Raw genomic sequence first — 25,817 nt, forward strand, 5'->3', positions numbered from 1 at the left:
GTCCAGCTTGCAGTCAGGCCTTGGGAGACTGTCTGCGGTCTGTATCCACACTGAAAAGCATTGCAGGTTGCACCCTGAACAAACCAGAAAAACAGCCTTCTTCTGCTCTGAGCCCAAGGCAGCAGGGTCCCACCCGCATCTACCTTTCCCGAGAGCAAGGTCAGCTAACCAAAGCCAGAGTGCTCCCACTCTCTAGCTTCGCCCCGCCCCTCCAGGTCCGCCACCACAGGTCTATCTGGCGCCGCCCGAGGTCTACCTGCCACGCCTGGTGGGTGGAGTGTGAGCGGAGCAGTCTCCCTGTGCTGGACTCTGCACCCTTAGGTGCTCGCGTCTTGGCTCTCAGTGGAGCCTCGGTCTTCCGAGTTGCCATGGAAGGGTCCAGGACCCCATCATCCCGGGAAGAGCTGGAGCTCTCGATAGTGGAGGGGCAGCAGGAAGAACTGACGCCTCTGAACAGCCTTCAGATCCAGCCTTGCTCCACCCAGGACCCTAGCCCCGCACAGGTAAGGACTTAGGGTTCTGGCGTGACAGCAGGAAAGGGGCTTGGCACCGCTTATGGGCGCGGGAGTGTCCTTCCATCGTCCGGACATGCTGAGAAGGGGAGGTTAAAGAATGCAAGAACTTTTGGAATTCCTTAGACCGTATCCCTTCATTTCTCAGACTCGGACCCCGCCTAGAGACTCTTCAGGAATCCTGTAGAAGGGCGTGGCTGCTCCTTTCAAGGGAGAGCAAAAGAAGTAGAGGTGGTGTTTGAAAGTTATGTAACTTTTAACTTGTTTTTCTTTCCTTCTCTAATAAAATTAAGAGTGATGGATTGAATCATATTGTCTCTCTCCCTTCCCCCACTTTCTCTCTCTTTCTCCTGTCCCTTTCTCCCCTTCCCTCTTCCAACACCCCTCCCCCCAGCTACGACCACCTCTAGCAGTATACAGTCAACTGTCTCCTACCTCTAAGTCCTCCGTGCCCTCCCCCCACCTTCAAACACGTCTTACTTTCTCCCACTTTTGTCATTGCTTCCTCCGCACTAAAAACAGGTAAAGAGAAGGAGGAAAGCTGCTGAGGTTAGACTGAGGGGTTGTGGACTTGCCTGCTCAGTATAAGGGAAATAATATCAAAGTTCTTCCTAAGAACTAGCCTCACTCTCTTCTCTTCTAAGGACTTCTCTAAGGAAGTCCTTAGGGGTGTGTCTTTTCTGATGTCATAGCTGAGCATTAGCCACAGATCAAATACTTGTAAAACATCAGAGAGTTTGAATACTGAACCACTTCTTCTGATCAACTCCAAAGGTTTGCTTAAGTTTTCCTGGGTACACTAGATTCTCTGGGCACTCGACCTCCATCCCTCTTCTGCCCAAGTTCTGACTTTAGTAAAAAATTCAAAGCTTGAAAACATTACTCTGTGTCCACAGTGATTCCTGGAAACACGGTGTGACAATGTCTTGCTTCATAGGTATCTTGGAGACTAAGTTGGCTCCTTATGTCTGCATGAAATAAGACCACAGATGAATGGAGTTTGGAAAGTAATGGCTGAAGGCCAGTGCAAGAAGCCATAATCAGGAACTTTCTGTATAATTCCCCAGGGCAGGGATTAGGCAAGAGAATTAGAAATACTTGCCTCAAGGTGGGGGTGAACCTGGAAGAAATTGGAATAGGGATGAATATTATTTTTTAAATACATTATGCAAAATTCTCAAAAAATTAAGAAAAAATGTAAAGGAAAATAAAAATTCAAACAAAACTTGTAAAAAAAAAAAAAGAAAGAAATACTTGCCTCTAGTTAGTCAGGTGCAGCACATCCCCAAAGATTGAGGCATTTTCCAGAAAAAAAAAAAAGTGTGTGATCCCAGAGAAGGCTGTGAAACAATGTTAATATCATATGCTCCATTTAGGCTATGGGAGCTCTAGACTATTTGTGGACAGCAGCTGAGAACTGGGTATCAGAATTTTATGATGGCTTAGGGCCTGCCTTGTTAAAACCATGCTTTGGTGTCCTAGTGACTTCCTTGTTAGTCAGATGTATGCAGATGTGCCAGACTTCCTCATAATTTGGCTTTGTAGGTTACTAAATAGCAACATTTCAATAACTGAGAGAATGGGGTAAGGGTAGAGAACCTGAAGAACCTTCTAGAAATACTTGAGTCATAGCATTTTAATAAGGAGAGAGAGAACAAAACCTCAAACCCTTCCCTAACATGTTCGCCATCCTCTGACTCTGTAGAATAGGTTGAAACGTGTTTCATCATGAAAAGCTCAATCAATGAGGTTCAGAAAGAACTGACTAGCACAAGCACATGGTTACACGCTTACCAATTGTGTGTCACCATCTTAAGTTGTGTGATAATAGTTCTGACCTTCGTGCTTATTTAAGTAGTCCATACACTTTCTAAACCACACGTTTTGTACCTATCGCTATTATGTGCAGCGGTGTAAACCATAAGTGCAGTTAATTATTATCAACGTTGAGGGAACTGCCCTAGTTAGCATTGAACTGTCAACTTGAGATAGCCTAAAAATCACGTGACAGGAGTCTCAGCTGAGTAACTGTACCGGGTTGATCATCGATCTGTGTGGATGTTTGTAAGGGATTATCTTGATTATCAATTGATACAGAGGATCCAGGCTACTGTTGGGGATATCATTCCTAGGCGAGTAGTCCGGGGCTAAAAGAAACTGGTTTGGCATGAGCCAGTGTGAGAGCCAGTTAACAGCATTCCACCATGAATTCTGCGTCAGATTCCTGCTTGAGGTCCTGCCCTGACTTCCCTCAAGGGTGGCCCGAGACTTAGAAGTATAAGGCAAATAAACCCTTCCTTCCCCAAGTTGCTTTTGTTCAGTGTTAAATCCTAAGGGAAAGAAATGAAAGTGGAAGAGGGAGGATGCTAGTTCTCTTGTTTGAGAGATGAAATAGCTCAGGGAAGAAGCTGAAGCTCAGAGATAACAACCTAATGGCGCAGGTTCACTCAGTGCCCTGAAGTTCAGATTCGGTGTCTTTCAATGTCTCAGGTCTACATTGTTCATCAATTTTAAGAAAACATTACGTTGATTCTGTCTCTGTCTCTGTCTCTGTCTCTGTCTCTGTCTCTCTCTCTCTCTCTCTCTCTCTCTCTGTGTGTGTATAAAAGTTGGGCTAGGAGTATATGAACAATTTGTCTCTCTTTCTTAATCTGAATTGGAACGTAGAGGGAAAGGAATGTAAACCATCGAACACAACGTTGTCTATTGTTACTACAGGTTAGCACCCTTGGGCAAAATATTGCAAAAGAAACTGTAGGTAAGAGGGCGAGACTGAGTGTGTCTTAGAGCTCATGACAGGGGCCCTGACTCAACATCCCAGAGATATCTTAGGTGATGGCATCATCGTTGTATTAACTAATAATATTCAGTAAATTGACTGCTCTGTGGTAACCAAGGTTTATCTGCGTTATCAAATTAGCCCTATTTTTTTATGCATTATTCGATGTAGTACAAGAACCAATTGGCTTTTCTGTCCCTAGATGAAGTGTGTGGATCAAATGTGAGGATATGAAAGTGCAGGTTTTCCTGTGCATGGACTTCCTGTTACTGCTGGTTTGTTTGTTTGTTTATAATAAACTCTCCTAATTGAGCCAAGAAGAAGACAAGCTTTTTGGACCAGAGATAGGTAATCCTGCCAATGTATCTAGATCTGGCATTAATGTCACATATCTAGTAATTTACCTGGAGAGTTGGTGGATCTCTTGTAGTGTTCAGAGAAAGACCCTGAAAATTCAAGGTTGGTGGATCTCTTGAAATGTTCAGAGAAAGACCACAGCCATCTAATGTGTCACATAATGTAAGGCCTCCGGAGGAGTGTGCAAGCACATATGGAGGGCGCCTTGTGGAAGAACCTGCCTGAGGCCTCTCAACAGATCATTGGGACACACCAACTTAGATCCCGCCAGTCTTCACAGCAGTCATACCCAGAGTAATGGGACCTGAGCAATCATCCAAGGCTCATGTGTTTCTGAAGACCTCTTTTCCAAATGCTTCAAAATATAATGATGGGGCTTTGGAAAGGTAATCAGATCCTGGGGGCTTTGACTTCACTTACAGACCTCTCTGTTCCCAGAACCATCATTTGGTGGCATGATTGGAAAATACTGGATAATTTAGGAAGTAGGACTTACTTGTAGAAAGTATTTTCTGGGTTTTGTCCTGGAAGTGTGTGTTTTGTTCCCAACTCCTTTGACCCTTTCTCTCTTGGCTTTCTGATTGCTGTGCGGTGAATGGCCTCCATTTCCCACTGCTGTGATGTGCTGTGTCTGCCACAGAATTAGCTGACCATGGTCTAAAACCAAAAATAAAACCATAGCCCAAATAAATCTTTGAGCGGTTTATTTTCAGGCATTTTGTTACAGCAAGGGAAAGCCAACACAGAATGCTTCACAGTAGGTTCCAGCCCTTCCCTCTCTAATCTCAATTTCATGACTCTTTATGACATTACATCCCAGTCCTTAGGTTGGTCTCTTTGGCCAGTTCTGTCATGGATCATTAGATGTTGCTTCCTGGGCCTTTAATACTTTCAAAACCCTTTCTTCTATATGCAATGATAAATATCGTATGCTCTCATTTCTGTACTGAAGTTTAAAATGTTGATCTTATAAAAGCAGAGAGCAGAAGTGCTGTTACCAGAGGTAGGGAAGGGAATTGGGAACAGAGAGATGGGGAGCAGGTAGTTAATAGGTAGAGAGGTACAGACAGAAAAAATGCCTCACAATGTTCTGTAGCACAGTAGAGAAACTATGGCTGACAGTGGTTTATATATTTCAAAATAGCTAGTAGAGAGGAATTTGCATGTACCCAACACGAAAGAAATTAGAAACATTAGAGGTAACGGACCAGCAATCACTCTCATCTACCATGATACATGACACATGGGTTTTGAAATATCTCAATGAACTCCATAAATATATACAATTTTCATGCGAATTAGAAATAAATACATTTTTAAAAACTCTAAGAATAAAAGTCCTGCCTCCTATCTCCACTTTGGAACCCCCAAGGCGTCTTTGACTAACTTCCTCTTGAGGTTCCATTCTTCCCTGTTGTAAGTTTGATTCAGTGTCATATAGATTCTTGAGGTTAAGATCCTGATGGCCTTAATTCTTCATTACCGCTCTCTAGTGAGAAATTGAGACTATTTGCTGAAACCCAATGACTACCTCACAGTCTCCCTTTGCTTTTTAGGTGGACCAGGAAAGGCCCTGGAGTTCCTGTAACAAGAGCGTGGTTGGAAAATGTAAACTGTGGATGGCCATTGTGAGCATATTCCTGTGTTTCACTATAGTGGTCATTATAAGCCTGTGCCTTGTAGGAGGTAAGAGCATTGCATCGTCACACTGGGGAGACCTTGATGAATGCTTGTGACTTACACCACTGAAACCACAAATGTACTCAGTGCTATTTTACTATTCACGATGTGAACTGCACAATGGCTTGGGCAGCTCGGTGTGAGGATTCACACCTGTCCTCCCAGTTCTTGGGCGGCTAAGGTGGGAAGGTGTCTCTAGTTAAAGACCAGCCTGAGCTGTATTGTGGGCTAGAGGTCAAACTGGTTGTACATAGTGAGACCTTGTCTCAAAAGCAAAAATAGAAACTAAACTAAAATAAAACTGGAAATGCTGTGTGTGTGTGTGTGTGTGTGTGTGTGTGTGTGTGTGTGTGTGACATCAGTATGTGCACATGAGTGCAGGTGCTGCAGAAATCCAGAAGAGGGCATTGTGTGGGTGCTTAGAACTGAACATGAGTACTCTGAAGAGTCCTGAGAGCTCTAAGCACTCTTAACCCTGAGCCATCATTCTGTTGCTTAATATATGAGCTTGAACACCAATCTACATTTAATTGCATTTTAATACATGCTTTACTATTTTAAGTTATTTTTGAAATAACTCTTACATATCTGTTGAATATGTCTTGTGAAATGGTTACACGATACTAGAAATATACTGTGTCTGTGTTATCTCATTCGATGGCTGTGTGTTTTGAATGCAAAGCAATATATTTAGTGTCCTATTCTTTGTTGTTAATAGTTTGTCACATGTTCTTCTCTTATTTGCATTTTAACTTGATATTAGTATTTAAATAGTTTAGCCCATCTTCATGATTTTGACATTATATTTGAATAATTTTCCCAGGTCACTAACAATTGTCTTCTCCGGAACTTTAAGTTGTTACTACTTTAAGAGTCATTTCATGTATTGTTCAAAGATTTTAAGCTACTCAAGCTGGTAAACTCCGGTAGGTAAGTGGTTTTTACGTTGAAGTAGGCAGGTGTCTCACTGGCACATGCAGAAGTGGTTCATGTGGAGCTGGAGTCTCCTGAGGTCCATGGCCTCCATGAGGTCTGACTCATGTTATCCGGTCACAGAATGTTACAATGACAGTGGGCTCTGAGTCTCTCTAGTGGGATTCTTGGGCTTTCTTTTTTCTAGAAAGCAAATTTTCTTACTCTTTTCTTCAAGCTTGATGGTGTCTGGAAGATTTCCATAGCATCAGCTCCCCTGACTTTCAGCCTTTGAGTTTCTGACAAGTGTCTACTTAGTTAGACATTGTTTAGGTGGGATGGGTGATGCCTTGAAGCTGTGGGCTTGTTTTAAGTAGGGAGCATCTCTAAGGTGTGCTGTACCTCCTCCCGCATGCTGAGGACAATGGCATTGTTCTAGTCATTGACGCTGTCATCAGCTGCCACAGGTGGATGCTGAAACCAAAGCTTAGTCACACAGTCTCCTCCTGTCTCAAGTGCCTGATGCAATCCCGAAAGTTGACTGCTTTGCCTGGTAGCACCCGAGGGAGCCGATCATAAAGCAAATGGTTTAAGATTCTGAACTTGAAAACACAATACTGGATGTCTATCTAGTCTTTGGAACTCTCCTGACTTCAACTAAAAAAAAAAAAGCAATCTGCAGAGACTTTAAAAGTTATTTTTTTTTTGTGATATGTGAAAAGTTGTACTCCAAAATTTCAGAATAGCTTTTTAATATTATAATGCAAACTTAATTTTAATTTGACTGCAGATTTGCATCTTAACATATGTTAATTTCATACAAGAAATTACAAAAATAATCTTGCTTTTTTTTTCCCCTCCTAGGGAAATACTTATTTTATTTGGCATCTTGCCTGTCGGGCTCTAAGACTTGCAGGGAGAATCATAGTAGACTTAAAAATGGCAGCTACTTATACGACTTTGAATTTGAAAATAATACATATTCAGTTAATGCCATGGCTAGTTTTATGTCAACTTGACACAAGCTAGAGTCACTGGAGAGTAGGGAGCCAGAACTAAGGACATCCCGAAGATCAGGCTGTAGGCAAGCTTATAAGGCATTTTCTTAATTAGAAATTGATGGGAGAGGGCCCAGCCCATTCCAGGGCTACCCTTGGGCTGGTAGTCCTGAGTTCTAGGAGAAAGCAGATTGAGCAAGTCATGAGGAGCAAGCCAGTAAGCAGCACCCTTCCATGGTTTCTGCTCCTACCTCCAGGTTGCTGCCCTGTCTGAATTCTTATCCTGGCTTCCTTTGATAACGAACAGTGATGTGGAGTCATAAGCTAAAATCCCCTTTCTTCCTTTTGGTCATGGTGTTTCATCAGAGCAATAGTAACCCTAACTAAGACAGTTATCATATATCATTAATAGTTTCTTCTTATCTCTGCTTGACATTTTGAAATACTTTGAGATCAAAATTTAAGAGAGCAGTCTTTCCTTAAGGTTTTAAAATAATTTCGACATCATTTTGCTAAATCACTAAAAAATTCAGAGAAGAATCTGAGTGAGATAATATAGACCACAATAGATTAAAAGGGATCGAGACAGCAGGTTGACCTGTGTGTGAGCATGCTTACCACACCCAGAGCTGCTCTGCTGATAGTTCTGGGATGACAGTTGGCAATCTTCAGCCACTGCCCAATCACCAAGCTTATTGATATGAATCACATGTTTGCAGAACTGAGTATTGTGTGGGAAATAGGAGAAAGGATGATGTTGGGAGAGTCAAAAGTTAAGACTTAGACAAAGCGATTCCTTTGTATCCACATGGCCCAGTCTCCTCCTGTCCTCTCGTGAAACTCCAATCTCAAGATTCTTTAGTTCCCAGACAGGCTTGACACAGAGGAGGAGCTGACTATGCAGTGGAAATAGATGCAGAACAGGACAGTGACTGCATCCCGGATAAAAGGGTTAGCTAGCTAGGCACAGGGGCCCCATGGCAGGGTGTCCAGTGAGGAAGTCTAGCTGCTATTGTTAAGACTCTCCTGTATGTGGTGATATTTAATGCAAGGTGGCTGATCTGATTGTTATTTTCAGTCCTCTAAGGATTGAACACTTGTTATTGTCTGACAATTGGGGTGGCCTCCTCTGCTCTGGCGTGCACTGAGGTGATGACTGATTCAGAGTCATGACTCAGCTTCACATATGGTGCAGAGGCGGTGTACACAATAGGGATAAGAGGTCATCACTCCACCAGACTCAGTTAACATTGATAATTTCTTTAATTGACAATTTTATGGTGGGAGTTAGGTGAAGCTTATTGACTTGGGAGAACTAGTTTTGTCCTGGCTCTGTAGAGAATTGTATTAATGGACAATGTAATTTCCTTCTCCTTGAAGAATTGTAAAATCTTTGATGTGGAGATCATATATATGTATATGTATGTGTATTATATCTCTGTGTGTGTGTGTGTGTATATGTATGGTATGGTATTTAAGGGTATACATACATATATATGGTATATAAGGATTATGTGTATATACACACACATGCACACACACACACACACACACACACACAGAGAGAGACAGAAAGAGGGCCTGGCAATCATTTTAAAACCTCAAATCCCACCCCCACTGATACATCCCCTCCAAGGAGGCTATTCCCACTCCAAAAAGGCCATATCCCCTACTTCTTCCAAATAGTTCATCAACTGGGCACTAAGCATGCAAATATATGAACTTATGGGGGCCATTCTCATTAAAACCATCACATCATGGGAGAGGGAGAACATTTACCTCTTTACCTCAGAGTCACTTTCTTTGTAGATAATTTGGAGAGCTCCTTAAGCACTTTCAAGTGTTTCTTTTTGCCTCTGATACCCTGGTTAGAGAAGAATAATACCACACTAAGAAATGTTTCTTAACGAACAGGTGTAAAGTTAGAGCGCTCGGAGGGCCCCCACATCCCCTCCCCCAGGATTGCAGTTGACCTGCCCACCTCTCGTGTCTGCTTTGGAAGAAGTGCTGTGACATGATTGAGCAGAGGCTTTCTAAGTGGCGCAGCACTGAGTGGACTACTTCACTCTTCCTCTGCCTTTTGGTGTCACCTGGCATACTCCTTTCACAGGGAGATACTTCCTGGTTAGGGTGACTCATGGGGGAAATCCTTGGTAGATTGGATGAACAGCCGTGACCTACAAAGGTCCTTCAGGGCAGGAACCTAATTGCTATTCTCTCAACCCACTTTCTGAAAGTTACGTCCTATTTTTGCCTGACAGTCTTTCCATCAGATCTTTGGCGTTTTTAGACATTCCCAAGACTTGAGGTCTTACTTGCATTTCCAACAAAATATCTTAAGCATCCAAAGGTTCTAAGTGTAGTACCTGCATCTCTCCTTCGAAACAATCCTTCATGGGATTTGCCTTGTCACTCAGGTATTGTTTTCTCTTTCTTCTTTTACTGAAGAATGTAGAGGTATGTCTGCATTGAGATCTTGCTCTCTGAATATTCTAAACCTTTGTGTCTACTGACCCCAGTTTTATTGAACAATGGTGAATAGGAATTTCTGATTGTGAAGTAAATAAATATATATATGTATGTATATATATATATATATTCAAGTGCATATGCATGTATGTGCATATACACTTAAATGTGGAGTGAGCCATACATGCTAGGTAAGTCTTCCAGCACAGAGCTGCATATGCCTGTCTCCTGCCAGAACTCAAATTAGCAGTACATAAGAGCATACTGGGATTTCTGTATTGTTTTGTTTGTTTATTTCCACTATGGTTCCATTATTTAAAGTTCAAAGTAAGCAAAACTAATCTATAATTACTGAAGCCAGAAAGAACATTCTCTTTTGGGGTAGGTTAGTAAGGAGAAGTATCCATCAAACGTAAGTGATTATTTTTATTTTAACTTTAAGATTTCTATCAATTTCACATAATACATTTTGATCATATTAACCCTCATTTTTCCCCCTAAATTCTTCCCCCTAACTCCTCTTCCATCCATTCCCATCTCCCCATTCCTTCTCATGCCATGTTCTTGTGTTTTCATGTTTTTTGTTTGTTTGTTTGTTTTAATAATCTATGAGGTCTAATTTGTGCTGACCATATACTCCTAAGAGTGGGACCTGGTGAAGCATGGCTGACCTACCAGGACTACACCTTATACATAATCTCTCCCTTCCTTAGAAGCCATTACCTGCCAGTACCTCCTGGAGGGTGGAGGCTCAGAAGCCCCTCCTTCCTTTATGCTACAATGTTGATTAGCTTGACCTTGTGTGGGTCTTGGGCAGACAACCACAGCTGCTATGAATTCGTGAGTGCGACTGTCCCGTCCTGTTGAGAAGACTTCATTCTTGTCTTCCTGACTCTGAGATCTTAAACTTCTCCATCCTTCTTCCACGGTTGTCTCTGAGCTTTAGAGGCGGGGTATGTAGATGCCCAGTCATGGCGAGCACTCCACTGAGATGCATTCTTTGCATTTTGGTCACTTTTGAATTTCTGTCTCCACCACCATCCTTCGCTCCACGAAGCTTCTCTGATGAAGTTTGAGAGCACTACTCATCTATGAATATAAAGATTAGAACTTAGAAGCAGTTTGCTCTTATGTCCTTTTAGTAGAATGATAGTAGGTTATTTACTCCCGTGGCCTATAAGTCCCCCAGTCATGGACTCTTGGCCAGATTTTGCAACCCCAACTGTGAGTTTCTTCCAGGGGAGAAACTCAGTGAGCCTTAAATCTAATTAGAGGGCAGTTGGTAACTCCCAGAGCATTCTCGCATCTATTGTGTCTGTGGGTTTATTTTGCTATACTGATTATTATTGTAGTTCACAGGGCTAACAGCTTGGTAAGACTGTTGAACATGTTCATTTGAATGTGTGTGTGTGTGTGTGTGTGTGTGTGTGTGTGTGTGTGTGTGTGTGTATGTGTGTGTGTGTACGCGCACACACATGTGAAGGCCACAGGTTGACATTAGGTGTCTTCTTCGGTTGCTCTCCACCTAGATTTTTGAGACAGAGAAGCCCTGCGTTTTATCGGTTTTATCTGCATTTCTATCAAAAAACACTGAATTTATGCCAAGACGACCTTTCAAAGTCCAGTAAGAGGCACAGTTAGTGATGTATGAGACACAGAATTTGAGGGGGAAGCCCGAGAGCACCTAGTTTCTCAGCCCACGCTTTTCACAGGGCAGATGAGGTGACCACCTGAGTGGGGTAAGCCTGTGTGGTTGGAGTGGAACCAGGAGAACTGGAATAAGCATGCCAGTGGCAGTTTCTCAGTTCTGACTCCTGGCTTTGTGTGGTTTTCCTCTTTCCTCCAGCTCTAACTCTTTAAATATCAATTAGCTCTAGTCATTAGAACACAAGCAACACAGAGCTCATTGTCCTATGTGTTGCTCTGCAGGCCCTGGGGCTCCAAGTGAGTTTGGTTTCCCTTCTGCAAACAGAGTACGTCAACATCCTTCTCTTGTGATGGAGTGATGACTTCATGCCCATGCCCTGTCTCTTGGAACACTTGGAGACATGGACTCATAACTTCAGTTTCTAGTTTCACCTCTATTCTTGTCTGTGATACCACTTTCTCTTCATGGTCTCTGACAGCGCTGAACTGGAAGATGGTTCAGTGAAGCTGCTGACAATCTCTCCATATACTACGTGTCCATGCTGTTTTCTAGCACCGATTCCATTACCTGGGTATCTAGCTAACTTTCAGACTCAGTGCAGCAAAAATAAGTTCATGTTCTTCCCGTTCTTTACTTGTGGTTCTTCCTCTAGTCTATATCCTGTGGTGTCTGAGGCCCCTTGACCTAAAACCAACAAGATATTTATCATGACAAGTGACTCTCTTTTATTCTATTTGGTTAAGCAAAGAAAGCATTTCTGCTTGTACTTACTTACTGTGTCAAGGCTTTGGCTTCCGCCAATACTGAGAGTTATGCTTAGTTATAGAAGCCAACAGGATGAATGCCTTGGTTTGCTCTGTGTATTTTGAGAACCGGTCTCACTATGAAGTCATGTATGCCCGGGAGCTTGCTATGTAGAACAAGCTGGCCTGGAATCTGAAGTGGTTCCCTTGCTTCTGTGCTCTGGGATCACAGGTGTGCACCACCACATCTGGCTTTATTAAATTCATTATTCTATGCATGTGCTCACCATTATTTTTATCCCCTCAATCTGTTCAGTGACTTATATAGATGAAGATGAAAATGAAATGCCCGAATTGTCATCAAACAAAACATTTTTCATCGTGCTCAAGATTCCAGAGGAGTGTGCTAATGAAGAGGAATTGCATCATTTGCTCACTAAGAGGGTGATTATGTCTTACGTATTGTTTACTGAGGTCTTAACATTGGATTAAGAGTTTTGTTAGAACAGTTGGCAAAGAGCTCTAAAGTAAGCTGCTTTGTTTCTCTGAATGTTAGCTGCAGAAGATGCTTATAATTGTGTCTTCTGGGCTGCAAAGCCAGCAAATGGTTTGAGTCTGGTCTGGACTCCAGCTCTGTGTAACCCAGAAGACAGTGTTGCTTCACATAGGCTGGTCCTGTATTTCACCCATCCTGTATTCCTTGAAGATTTAATGATTCTGTGTGCCAGGGCCACATAGTCCTTGTTTGTGGGCTGATAATCACGTAGGGAAAGCAATCAAATAGTTACAAACAGTATAGTGTGTCCCACTGAGTTACATACAGTGTTGTTGGGGTTGTTTTTGTGTGTGCATGTCATTGTGTGTGCACACACACCTATGTGCACATGTCAAGGCCAGAGGTTGACATCACGTGTCTTCTTCAATTGCTCTCCATGTTATTTTTGAAATAGAATTTCTTTCTGGGAACCAGAAAACACCCAGTTTGGATAGCTTGACTGACCAGTGTGTCTCAGGCATTCTGCTATCCCTGTCTCCCCTGCTCACATACTACAAAGGAGTTGCATCTAAATTATGTGAGATGGAGGTGGAAGTAGATGGAGGAGCTGGTCCTCAGGCTAGTTATAACATCAGGGCTGTGGATGTTATAGGACATACATACTTTCCTTGTCAAGTGGGGACAGAAAGCTGGAACAGCGGAAGATATTTTTTTTTTTCAGAGCTGGGGATCGAACCCAGGGCCTTGCGCTAGCTAGGCCAAGCGCTCTACCGCTGAGCTAAATCCCCAACCCCAGCGGAAGATATTTATGTCAGGGGTCCGTGCAGTAGTCTACTGAGTCCGAGCACGCTGTGGTGAGGACGCTCAGGGGTTAAACTGACCAGGAAAGTAGGGAGAAGGACCTGGTAGTCTTTTGGTAGACTATATAAAGATTTTCCCTTGTAGGCTGACATGGTTAGATTTTCATTTTCTTCTTTCTGTGTGGTACTGCACAGTACTTGAAGAGAATAGTTCTGAGACAGCAGGGCATCTGAGAAGTAAAGGCAGTTGGAACTAGGGGCAGTCGCGGGGACCATAAGGAAGAGTTGAGATTTCAGAGGCATCTCTACTTGGAGGAACTTAGTGATTGGAACATGGCAAAGAAGAGTGTACCTCCAGCCTCTCAGTTGGAAGATTAGCTAGATGATTTGTGAAATGGTAAAGGCAGAAGAGGTACAAGGTAGAGAGGCTCTGCAGACTGACGATTTTGGGGATCAATCTTGGCTAGCTTATCAAAGAGTTCGCACAACACCCACAGTGAGACAGGGTCTTATTATGTAGCCCACACTCTGTCCTCCCATCTTAACCTCACCTCATTGGTGCTAGTTCCAGCCATGCACCATGCAGTGCCGGAGCCATGTCCAGTTCTAGAAATGTGGAATACAGGGCTCTAGACAAAGAAGACATCTTCTGGTGATCTGAGCAAAGGGATTTGGTTTTATAGAAGTAGGAGGGTTTGAAGAAAGGAGTAAAGGAAAGAGAGTGGATAGAACTTTCAAAATGCCTTTTCTTGTAAAGCGGAGACAGGGAGACGGGATGAAAGTACCTGATTTGTTAAGCATAGATTATTTCAGGTTATTGGTTCTTATAAGAAAGGAGAAAGATTTGAGGGAACTTCATTATCAAGCAAATTGAAGCTGGCCTGTTTGGGAAATCTAGCTTTCACGTCAACCATCATTTATCAGACAGTTAGATATGCATCCTAATTTCAGCCCAGTTACATGGAAACTTCAGTTCTTATGACTTTGTTTTGATGTTTTAGCTTGGGTCTGTTCAGGAGTGTACCAACAGTGACATCCTGTACATTTTCAAATGATTAAAATATTTTATTTATGAGTATGTATGTATGCCTGTGTGAATTTATAAGCATCATATGTTTGTGTTTGTGGAGGTCAGAAAGTGTCAGATCCACTGGAACTTGAGACGGGTGGGTTGTGAGTCACCTAGTATGGGTGCTGGGAACTCGGATTCTCTATAGGACCAGTACATGCTCCTACCCTCTAAGCCATTTCTCAAGATATCCTCCAATCATTTTTATTTAACAACTCTCATCTTTTGGTTGGGTTTCCAGGTGAACGTATGGCCAAAACACAATGCAGCAGGGCAACCCTCGCTTAGTGTCACTCTGTGATTCTGCTCTCAACACATCATTCCTTGCTTCTTGTGCCCTCATAAGCACATAGTCATTTTGGTCAAGGATAGAGCACTTGATGTCCAATAGATTGTTAATCATTTAGCTTTTGAGGAGGTGGGGTAATTGCTAACATAAGGAATTCCAATACTTAGGAAGGTGAAACATGAAGATTGCAAGTTGGGCTACACAGTGAATTTGCAGCCTAGCCTACAGAGTGAAACCCTGTCCTCCAAACCAAATCATCCCAAACCAAGCAACCAACCAAACCACAAAGATATAAAAATGTCAAAACAAAAATGCTTTTGAGAGGATATAGTTTACAATAAAGATTGCTCTTACAGATGTCAGGTGGATAGCGTCTAGAACTTGGAATATGCTCTGTAACCAGGAATCCTATGAACCCAATGCAAAATAAAGTAGATCAAAGAACTGAGATAGATGAGTCTCCCTGTCTCCCCCAGGTAGCCTTTTTGTTCATTGTAATTCACTTTGTAAAACAAATATAGCCATGGATCCAGAGAGGTGTCAGCCAGATTCTCCCTTGATTATTTAGCAGCCAGTATTTCTGTCAATTTAGCATCTGAGAAATGAGTTGAAATTAAAGCAGAGTGTGCAGTCTCTATAAAAGAGATCATTAGTGCTGTTTGGAACGTTTGCCCTAGAGCTGTTGTTGAAGTTATTCAGAGTTCTTTTAGAAAATGCCATTATGTCCCAAATGCAACACCAAAAAGACCTTTAGAGTGTGCACTAGCCACGCACAGTCATACCTTCTTTCTTCTAATTTCCAATTTTAGCTTTGACATTTTCCCGAGTCTGCTATGTGCAAACAGAATGCTAGATCCTGGGATGACTAGAGGAAGGAACAGGGACAAATAAAAGGTTTGAAATAATGATAAGTGTTGGAGAGAAGGCTGTGGAAACATGAGGAACTGGGTTTGGATTTTCAGAACCCATGTAAGGCAGCTAGGCATGGATGCCGGAATCTATAATTCTACTGTTGGTGGTGAGAGAGTTGAGGGTTGGGGGACTGGCAGATCCCTAGAGCTTGCTGGCCACCTAGTCTAGCTATTTCATGAGCTCTGGATTCAGGATGAAAGGCTAGCTCAAGAAGTGAGGTGGAGAGCAAGAAAGAAAGACATCTTCTAGCCTCTACATGCCTGTATACATGAGTGCACACATGCATGTAAATACAATAAGCACACATACATATATGTTTTTACAAAAACAATAGGCATGATCTACAAGAGGCATATGGTTATTATTTATTACCAACACTTTTAGTGCTTGAACAAACATCCTTTGTGGCACCCTGCATCTAACCTCACCTTCCCTTCATTCTGAGCAGTGAAAATCGCCTTCTTGAACCTGAATTTCCCCACTCCTATCCATCATCTACCTTCTTCATACCGGAGCTCAAGAACTAAGATGGCTCCCCTTTCTTCCAAAGTTCTTCTCACATTGTGTTTTTTCCTTTCCTGATAACTCAGACATGCTCCTCCACTGCTTTACCTTCTCTGGGTAGTGAGGTAAAACGGGAAGGAGTTGGGCTTCAATCTGTCACACCTAATCATGAATTTGGCCTTTCGAATTTACAAGCTATACAAGAACCAGCAAGTTTTGAACCTCTTGAAATACTTGTTCTTAATCTGTAGAAAAGGAAGGACAAAATGCCTGTCATGATTATAAAGGTTCTGTGACTAAGATTAGAGTTCTGCAAACACCAAGTGCCGTTGACCTGCTGAGTTATGTAGGAGGGTATTTGGTTGTGCAGCATCCTTGAGATGAGGTAGGCAAGAACATGTGCACCCTCATAGGGCCCTGCTGGGCTTTCTATATTACAGTGCTTGTTAGTGAATAAAGTCATGGCTCACCAAGCTTTCTTGATATACTTGGAAGTGGCTAACTCATCATAAGGTCTGGTCTAGTGAAAGGTCCAGAACAGTGTCAGGGTTGAAGCTGCAGGTTGAGCAAGAGTGGGTCTTGCTCTTGGTGACTTTATTCTAATCCTAGAGTTGTGCCTACATTGAGAGTGGTACCAGATCCCAGCCTAGTCCTGATTGTTCCTAGAACTATTATGTTAGAGATCAAGGTGTTTAGCCTCCCAATGTAAATGCAGAAGGAATGCAGTGTAAATTTGTTCAGCCATATGTTTCCTAGTACAAAGCAATTAGGATTTGTATCTCTGAAACTTGATGGGAGAACTAATCAAGTCCTGGAAAAGCAAGCTGACAGATTACTTGGTTGTTAAGAGTTCCTGCTGTTCTTGCAGAGGGCACAGTATTGGTTCCCAGTGGTCACATATCAGCCAGCCCTCAATACCTGTAATGTTAATGGTGTCTCCATAGGCACCAAGCACATGGGCACATACATATATAGGAACACATGGAAAGGTGCTCTACCTATAAGAAGGGCAGTATACACAATGTGAGATGTGGCCCTACATCTCTGAGATTGAGAAAAGGTTTTAAGTTTAGTAGGAATAGGAGAAATGGAACAGGTCTGATTGCAGGAGGAGAGGAATACGGAGAATGTTCACCAAGAATGAGTTAAGTTGAAGATGTACCTGCCTTTGGACCAGTAATTCCATTTCTTGCTATGTATCTTGGGGATATTCTCAAATGAACAAAAAGGTGCAGAGAGGTGGTTGAGGATAACTATTGCCTTAGCATAGTTTATCATAAAGACAGCATTGAAGGAAGTCACATGACTATCAGTGGGGAAATGGATGAGCTGGTATAACGACTTAATGCATTCTGTGTAGGACCTGGACTTAAGGGCCCTGAGATGTATCTTATGCATAAATCTTGAATGTAATTTTCAGTATAAAGGCAAGTCTTTTAAAAACAGTAATTATTTTATTTATTTACATTCCAAATATTGTCCCCTTCCTAGTCACTCCTCCCAGAGTTCTTTACCCCATCTCTCCTCCCTTTTGTCTCTGAGAGGGTGCTCCTCCACGCACCCACCCACCTCTTCCCCACAACTCTGCCTCTGGCATCCCCCTTCCCTGGGACATTAAGTCTCCGCAGGATTAGGTGCATCTTCCAATGAGACCAGAAAAGGCAGTCCTCTGCTACATAGCACCCGGGGCCACAGACCAGCCCATGTATGTTCTTTGGCTTAGTCTCTGGGAGCTCCCAGGGACCAGGTTATTTGACACAGTTGTTCATACTTGCCATCTACATTGCCATCCCCTTTGATTCCTTCAATCCTTCCCCTAATTCTTCCATAGGGGTCCCAACCTCAGTCCAGTGGTTGGTTGTAAGTATCTGCATCTGTCTCAGTCAGCTGCTGGTAGAGCCTCTGAGAGACCAGCCATGCTAGGCTCCTGTTTGCAAGTATAACATGGCATCAGTAATAGTGTCAGGATTTGGTGCCTGCCTATGAGATGGATTCCAAGTTGGGCCAGTCGCTGGATGGCCTTTCCTTCAGTCTTTGCTTAATTTGGGCAGAATGGTACATATCTGTGGTATTAGCTACTTGGGAGCAGGAAGACACTGGAGTTTGAGACCAACATGAGCAAGATAGCGAGGATGTGTCTGATGAAAAAAAAAAAAACCAACTCTTAGAAAATTATATGGAATATAATACCTTTTATTTGAATAAAAACATAATTAGCATGGCATTATGATTCTATAAAGAAATAATAATTTCTAAATATAAGTGAAAAAAGGATGCGGCTAGGACCGGGGAATGGAGAAAGAATATCCTCTATTGTTAACTCATGGACCACTCTTGGTGGTGTGAAAGACCACATATGCAGCTTTTCATGTTTTGGCTTTGAGGACAATAGTTAGACAAATTTCATGAGTTATATTTTCACCTTGTTATAAAATGGGCTTTATGTTAGATGCCCAACTGTAGGCTAATAAAAGAAAGTGTTTTGAGCCAAGCCACAATGTTGATTATATTAGATGTAGTAAATGAATTTCTACTATTTTAGCACCACTAAGGTTACCAAGTGTGTGCTCAACTCATAAGTCAAGTTGAGGATTCCCGGTGAGTCACTTGGGCCTTATCAATGAGCTCAATTTATTTTACTTTATTTTATTTATTTAAATTTTTTTGGACAGAATCTCACTATGTTGTCGTGGCTGACTGAGAACTCACCATAAAAACAGTGTTACCCTGAGATCCTGGGCAGTCCCACTTCTACAGCTTTAGGAATGTTAGGATTATAGACATGTGCCTGGCTGCCTACCTGTCAATGAGACTCTACTAGTTAGACCATTTAGATCTCCTTTGAGTGTTAACTTGAGTTGTGATCAGCTTACACTTTCTTCCTCTTAGTCCAGAGCCCCAAACCAGTGAATTCCTAGCCAGAGTGAATTCTCCTTTGTCCTGAAGCCATTGCTTCTGTGGGTGGTATGTACCACGATTCTCAGTGACATGTGTGCTTTTTTCTTGCTGTGTGTTTAGCTCACGGACATGTATAGACAGTCCCCAGCTCTGAACCGTTTTTTCACTTCTGCTGATATCATGGATTTCAGGTAAGGGCTCTGGTCTTTACATCTTGCTATTTTTCTCAGAAGATTGCCCACCCACCTACCCAAGTCCATTCACCCACAATGATTTCCCTGAACTTTGGAGCTGCAGAAGACTTGATAGTAAAAAGCACAATGTCATGCTGGAATGGTGCCTGGAAACTTCTTAGTTCAACAAATATCAAACAAAGCAGAGAGAAGGAAATCATGGACTAATTATGTGATTCAATTATGGTCACTCTCAGAGAAGAAAAGCATGTCCAAGAGAAACGTTTCTGTTTAACAATAGATACAGAAATCAGTTAAGTGCAGAAATAGACATAAATCTCAGAGAGTGATACACTAGAAGGGACATGATCTATGTGCTACAGCAGTGACTCAAGAGTGTAGTCACCTCATACAACATTAAGAACATAAAAACCCACCTATATGTCTCTTCTGTCTCCTTTCTTTAGTGGTACCGCCAATGATTCATTACACTCATCCCTACAAAATTAACAACTCTGTTTTCCTTGGTTTTTGCTATCTAGAGTGTCCATATATGTATATACATGTTTTGCTTTTTAGTTCTAAGAAATTAAATAGTTTGAACCAATCAAAAGATATGCGTGTATGTGATTTAATAAATTTTCTTTTTTATCACTGAGATTACTGGACATACTTTAAATAAGATTTATATGAAAAGGCCTTAATGTCCATTGTTCCTAGGGTGTCACTGGGAGGTAGTTATCAAAGTCAACATTACATGTTGAGGCCCACTTCAACCATAATACCAGTAGATCTGACAGAGGAGCGTATAAACCAGTGGTAACGTGATGTGATAGGACTGGGAAGGACATGAAGTCTGATGTTATCTTCCTTCTTCTTTAGATGTCTTGTAGGCACATGCTGCCCAGTGGAACCCTACTGTATTTAATCATAAGTCACTGGCACAATAATTGGTGTAGGAAATGGAGAATTAGATAGTTGGACCTCACATGCTTTGTTCATCCCTTTGATACATCTTTCCATTTGAAGATCGTAGTAGAGATTTCTTCCACCCCAGAGCCTTCTGGGTCTTTCCAAGAATTTCCCCTTGCTATGAATTTAAAGGACCTGAACTTAGCATTCAATGGGTGGGAATAGACACTGGAAAAACCCATAAGAAAACTAAGTAAAAGAGGTCTAGAAATTAGGCCAAGGCTTACTGTTAGAGAACTTGTTCATATTTTTAAAGCTATCTGTGGGGAGGGAGGTTGAAGAGATGGCTCAGCTATTAGAACACATTCTGTTCTTCCAAGAACCTGTGTTCAGTTCTCAGCATCCAGGTTTGGCAGCTCAAAAACACCTATTTGACTTCAGTCCAGGGGATCTAACAACACTATACTACACACAGACACACAGACACACAGACACAGACACAGACACACACAGACACACACACACACACACACACACACACACACACAAGAAAGAGAGATCTTTAAAATATGTTCTCTAAACAAAAAACTCAAGGACTTTAGTACTTCAGAAAAAGAACTGATAGTGTGTGTGTGTGTGTGTGTGTGTGTGTGTCTGTGTGTGTGTGTGTGTGTGTGTGTGAGAGAGAGAGAGAGAGAGAGAGAGAGAGAGAGAGAGAGAGAGAGAGAATCTCATATAGCTCACATAACCAAGGTTGACCTTAAATTCTGATCCTCTTGCCTGCACATGCTGGGCTTATAGGCTTGTGCCATTGTGTCAGGTTTTCTGTATGCTGGGGTTTGAATCCAGGGTTTTATGCATGCTAGGCAAACAGTTCATCAACTAAGCCACACCCCAGCCTCCAGCCCCGAGCCCCCATGTCTTTTAAAGTTTATTTAGAGTTTTCAAAATCATCACATCTAAAGTGATACTCTTGCATGTATGAAAAGACATCCCTATGCTCAGCACATGCATTCGTGTCTACCAAGAGACCCTGACCTTGGTCTAGAGCGGGCCCAAAGTACCTGGAAGTGCCTTTGACTGCATCCATTGCTAGATCCACTCCAGGATGGCCTGCGGAAAGTCCACAGAAAAACACCTTCCTTCAAATGTCTGCCTTTTATAAATCTACCAGGGGAGACATGGGTGGTGGAGGCAAGAGTGACAGGGATGGTGCACTCAGACTGGGTCAGCCATCTTGATATTCTCTCTTAGCTTTCTGGGTCAGCCATCTTGATATTCTCTCTTAGCTTTCAGCTTGGTCTTCCGAACACCCACCCCAAGGCCCATTTCCTCAGTTAGCCAAGATCCTTAGCAGTGGGCATGCAGGACTGCTGCGGCCTTCCCGCCTGTGCCTGCCCATCCTCCTGAGTGATAAATCACTCTGCTAAGGGGTAATTAGTGACACATGCAAACTAGGCTAGCTGGATTGGAGTTTGAAAATGGGCTTTTAACATCGCCCTTTAGTGGCATCGTGGTAACTAGGCCTTGTAAGAGTCTTTATTTACTCTGTAATTTATTTGGTTCATAGGGCTTGGCACAGTTCTTTGCTATATGGAAGAGTTTACAAACCTGTATTATAAAATGGACAGTCATTAGCCTATGTGACATCTGGCCTCCAGAGGGAGCTCTTTGCCAATCCTTGGAATCGCAGTGGCCTGATTAACTCCGGAGAGAGTGACGCATCTATAAATCTCTCCCTAGAAGGATCTCTCTGATGTGAGCTTCTGTTAATTTTTGTTGTTGCTGTTGTTGTTATTGCTGAACCTAATCTGGGCCATCTTAACCAAAGCAATAGACAAATTAAATGTTACCTGTGAATTAAATGTTGAGGAAGCCACTTAAGCTACTAATTTACGACAGACCTATAATTATTTTCACTGTAAAAAAAATTAGAAAAGTGTGTTCTGAAAGATGAAAGGATTAGAGTCTCCCCAGGGCTGAAAATTCTTTAGGTCTAATTACTAAGAGATTTAAAAAAAAATATGGTCATCATGCCTTTAAGGGGCTCTGGAAGTGTACATGAAGGAGTAGCTCCCCCAAACATAGGAGGTACAATTCATTGCACTAAACAGGTCATTTTCAAGAGCTAGGGTGTGGGCACAGGGTAAGGAGCCTTGGGTCAGACCATAGTCATTTTTATAGGTTAAACTTGGGGGAGGGTATGTATGGTCAAAGTGTGTGTGTGCGTGTGTGTGTGTGTGTGTGTGTGTGTGTGTGTGTGCGTGCGTGTGTGTTGTGTGTGTGTGTGTGTTGTGTGTGTGTGTTTTGTGTGTGTGTGTGTGTGTGTGTGTGTAAACCTATGAAATACTAAATGAACCCTTTAAAAGAACTCATTAAATTAAATAGCCCTGGTGTATACATGTAGTGGCAACATTGAGAACGTGAAGACAGGGACAGAGGAGGAACATCTGGCCTTGCCACACAGCATGGAAGGCTAATATCAGATGGGTGCTATGCCAACGCTCACCTTTTCTTTATGATAGGCGGGTTGTGTCCTTCCCTTTCAAACTCACTCTCAGTGGTCCCCTAAAGTGTGAGCAGTTGGTGGTGGTTATGTGAGGGCTGCTGGAGGAGGGCTCTAGGGTAGTGCATTCTCCCGGGCTAATGCACCCCCTGTAGCTGGTTACAGGAAGATGTGGAGCCAAGGAAATATTAATGTTAAAATTGGTGTCTGAGTCTCGATATGATTCTGTGTATTCATTACCATGTCTGTCTGTCTGTTCTAATGGTTTGGCTTTCAGTGTTGAAAATGCCACGGTAACCTATCACTTGCAGTTTGGGGTTCCATCTGAAGACGATGACTTTATGAAGTACATGATGAGCGAAGAGTTGGTGCTGGGCATTATGCGACAGAGTTTCCACGATAAGAATTTATCTACTTGTGAGAATCTCGGGCTTGACCCAGAATCGCTCCTGCTCTATGGTAAGTAGGGACAGCAAAGAAGTTGGACCGGAAGTGATGAACAACTTGGTTGATCAACGTTGGTGCCTTGTATTGGTCAAATCAAGTAATTATTCACTCTTCCACAAACTGATCTTTTGCTCTGGAGGTCACAACCTGTAAGCCGACAGAGTAGTGAGAAGATACTGTGGAAAAAAATAGAGTGTTGTCCCTCCCACAGAGCCTCAGTGCAGAACAGCAGATGTCTACCAGGACCTATATGAACACCTCCACCCAAGCCAGCACCGCCCACCATGTCCCTCCCTCATCAGTTTCTTTTGGCCTGCAGATGGTGGTTTGAGGTGCTAACACTTTACAGTTATTGTCATAGGTAGATTACAAAGAAGGACCAAATGTTCAAATGCCCTCATCATTCAAGAGGCTACATCAACATGTTTATCATGAATCATAACAAAATAAGTGAGCTTCCAATAAACATTATTTTCCCCTTGAAGGGTATTCATCATGCATGCATGTCTACATATATGCATGTCTGTATTTGTGCATGCATACAGAGAGTGAAATTTTTCTGTTCAGAATTGATGGCAATTCCAATTTGATCTAAGATTATATACTCAGACAGTATGACACCATCTGTAAGTACAAATGTCCTAAGTAATTTCAGCTTTTGAAAATTAGTAATCATCCTAGTTTCACTTCTGTTGCTGTAACAAAACACAACTTCAGCTTCCATTTCGTTACTGCAGGGAACTCAGGGATGCAGGAACTTGAAGTTTCCAGTCACGTCATAACCACCGTTAAGAGCCAAAGGGAAAGGAATGAGTCTGTGCTTTGTGCTCAGCCATTTTCTCCCCTCTTACACAGTCCAGAGCTCCGGGCTGAGGAATGGCCCTGCCCACTTTCAGACGGAGCCTTCTCATATCAACCAAGGCAATCAACACACCATATCAATCAAGGCGCCGTCATGCCCACAGGCCAATCTGACCTAGGCAATCCCTCACTGAGATTCTTTGCCCAGGTGACTCTAGTTTGGATCAAAACTAAGCACACAGTGACTTTGGTTTGTCTTCGTTTTCTTTCTAGAATGAAGCGATGGGGGTTGTGTGAGAAGGCAGTGCTCTGCTGAGTCTCAGACTGAAGACAATTCAGAAGCATATCTAGCAGTGACCTGAAAGAGGAGACAGCCCTCCCACTGATTCTACACAGATGTGAAGTCTGGGTCCACCTCAGAATGGCAGTTTATGAGAGCTGCCTCAGCTGGGTTCAGGAGCTAGAGGTCTGGGGTGAATCTAAGATCCCGCAACATGGGATTCTCACTGCTTTGAAGTACTGGCAGCTTCTACTAGTGCATAAATGCTTTTCCTGTGTTGTTGCATAGATAAGCATCTGAGTTTGTTCTAGGCAGGTTCTGTTAACCAGAGCTGATGGGGCAAGTCAAAGCTGCATCAGGGTAGCCAGGGGAAAGAGGGAGAACCAACCAGTTGTTCACTGAAGCCCTCTCCCCACTCACAATTATATCTGGTGGACCTTTGATCCAGGGCAAGAGGAAAAGGAAGACAACTCCAAGACCTAAGGAGTGTAGCCCTTCATCTTCTTCCACTACCTAGACCTGACAGCTGAGCTCAGTCAGGCTTATCGCTGAGCATTACATATAGAAAGATGATCGAAATGTCTTAATTGTTTCTCATCTCTGCTGTGGTCCTGAGATGACTCTATCTTTTTTTTCTTTTTGAAAACATATGTCTCTGAGTTTTGATCAGGTACCATCTTTTAAGATTGCCACCCATGTGGGTTATTATTATTATTATTATTATTATTATTATAAAAGTCATCAAAGGATCATTAAGACTGCTTAAATTTCTGCTATTGATACCACACACTGGCTTTGTGTTGCTTGGTATCACCAACCTCCCCGTAGGATTTAAATTCTTGAGGTGTTGTTTGCGTGTCTTCCTACAGATGATCGCTGAGCAGAGAATTTCTGTCCTTTTGAAACTGTCCCAAATGATATGGCAGTCCCTTGGAGGGCCAGAAGGAAGCTAATGACTGTATCAGTCACCTGTGGATATAAATTGCCTGTCGTAAAAGAACTGAATGGTTGTTTTGTTGGGGGAAATTGCCTTCCTGGAAATTTTCTGGGAGAGTTAGTTTCATTGTTGTATAATGAGAAATTCCCCAGGCTGATACCTTAGATTAGTCAGGTCTCTATGGCAGACAACTGTGCATGAGTATGTGTCAAGTGTAGGGTTCTGAACACTGTGAACTTGTTTTCTTATTTAAGGACTATATACTATAGTAATATAGTATAATGATAATGGCTACAATGTAACTTATGGTTTCATTTTTCAGGATAGTTCCTTAAGCTCCTGAAACAGGTGGAGTTTTCTTCTTCCCCTTTATTTTATTTAATTTTATTTTTTTACATGTCAACTGTGAACTTCCGTGTCCCTTTACTTTTTCTAAAGTAATGAGGAATTTTAATATATAATGATCTAAAAGCATTTACAATAAACTATTTTTTTTTCAACTGTGCTGTTTTCTGCCTCTTGGGTCTTTCCTCATTAAGGCCATGTGTTTGTTGGGGGTAGAAGCGATAGGGTGCATGGAGACAGCTTGCTCCTCTGTGTGACGAAGATGAAGCTGGGTTGGACCAGGTTGGACTGGGGTTGACTGTATCATCCTCTGGTTTCCAGGGAGAGTGGGAGGAGCCTATCCCTACCCC

General features: G+C 42.4%; 1 protein-coding gene across 4 annotated transcripts; it reads left to right on the forward strand.

Annotated features, from left to right (window-relative positions):
* Nucleotides 1–319: 319 nt before the first annotated feature.
* C11h3orf52 (similar to human chromosome 3 open reading frame 52) lies at nt 320–25,624 on the forward strand. 4 transcript variants are annotated; one of them, XM_063270768.1, is made up of 7 exons: nt 363–503; nt 661–3,639; nt 5,205–5,334; nt 12,415–12,542; nt 19,187–19,257; nt 22,935–23,116; nt 24,179–25,624. In XM_063270768.1, exons 3-7 carry the CDS (start codon nt 5,268–5,270, stop codon nt 24,181–24,183), a joined length of 453 nt encoding a protein of 150 aa, XP_063126838.1. In that variant the 5' UTR covers nt 363–503; nt 661–3,639; nt 5,205–5,267; the 3' UTR covers nt 24,184–25,624. The 4 variants fall into 4 exon arrangements, 2 of the variants coding, with proteins under 2 accessions (NP_001413967.1, XP_063126838.1); NM_001427038.1 differs by lacking the exon at nt 661–3,639 and having other exon boundaries at nt 320–503; nt 24,179–25,618; XR_005491328.2 differs by lacking the exons at nt 661–3,639; nt 24,179–25,624 and adding an exon at nt 21,722–21,909 and having other exon boundaries at nt 369–503; nt 22,969–23,104.
* Nucleotides 25,625–25,817: the final 193 nt, after the last annotated feature.

The sequence above is a fragment of the Rattus norvegicus genome, chromosome 11 (genome assembly GCF_036323735.1).
Source record: "Rattus norvegicus strain BN/NHsdMcwi chromosome 11, GRCr8, whole genome shotgun sequence".
Taxonomy (NCBI): Eukaryota; Metazoa; Chordata; class Mammalia; order Rodentia; family Muridae; genus Rattus; species Rattus norvegicus.

What these genes read in the sequence shown, in the direction of transcription:
- C11h3orf52 (NM_001427038.1), top strand. Translation starts at nt 369, where the DNA reads ATGGAAGGGTCCAGGACCCCATCATCCCGGGAAGAGCTGGAGCTCTCG. An exon ending in AGGACCCTAGCCCCGCACAG is followed by an intron (nt 504 to 5,204) that starts GTAAGGACTTAG and finishes TTTGCTTTTTAG; the next exon opens with GTGGACCAGGAAAGGCCCTG. An exon ending in AAGCCTGTGCCTTGTAGGAG is followed by an intron (nt 5,335 to 12,414) that starts GTAAGAGCATTG and finishes CAATCTGTTCAG; the next exon opens with TGACTTATATAGATGAAGAT.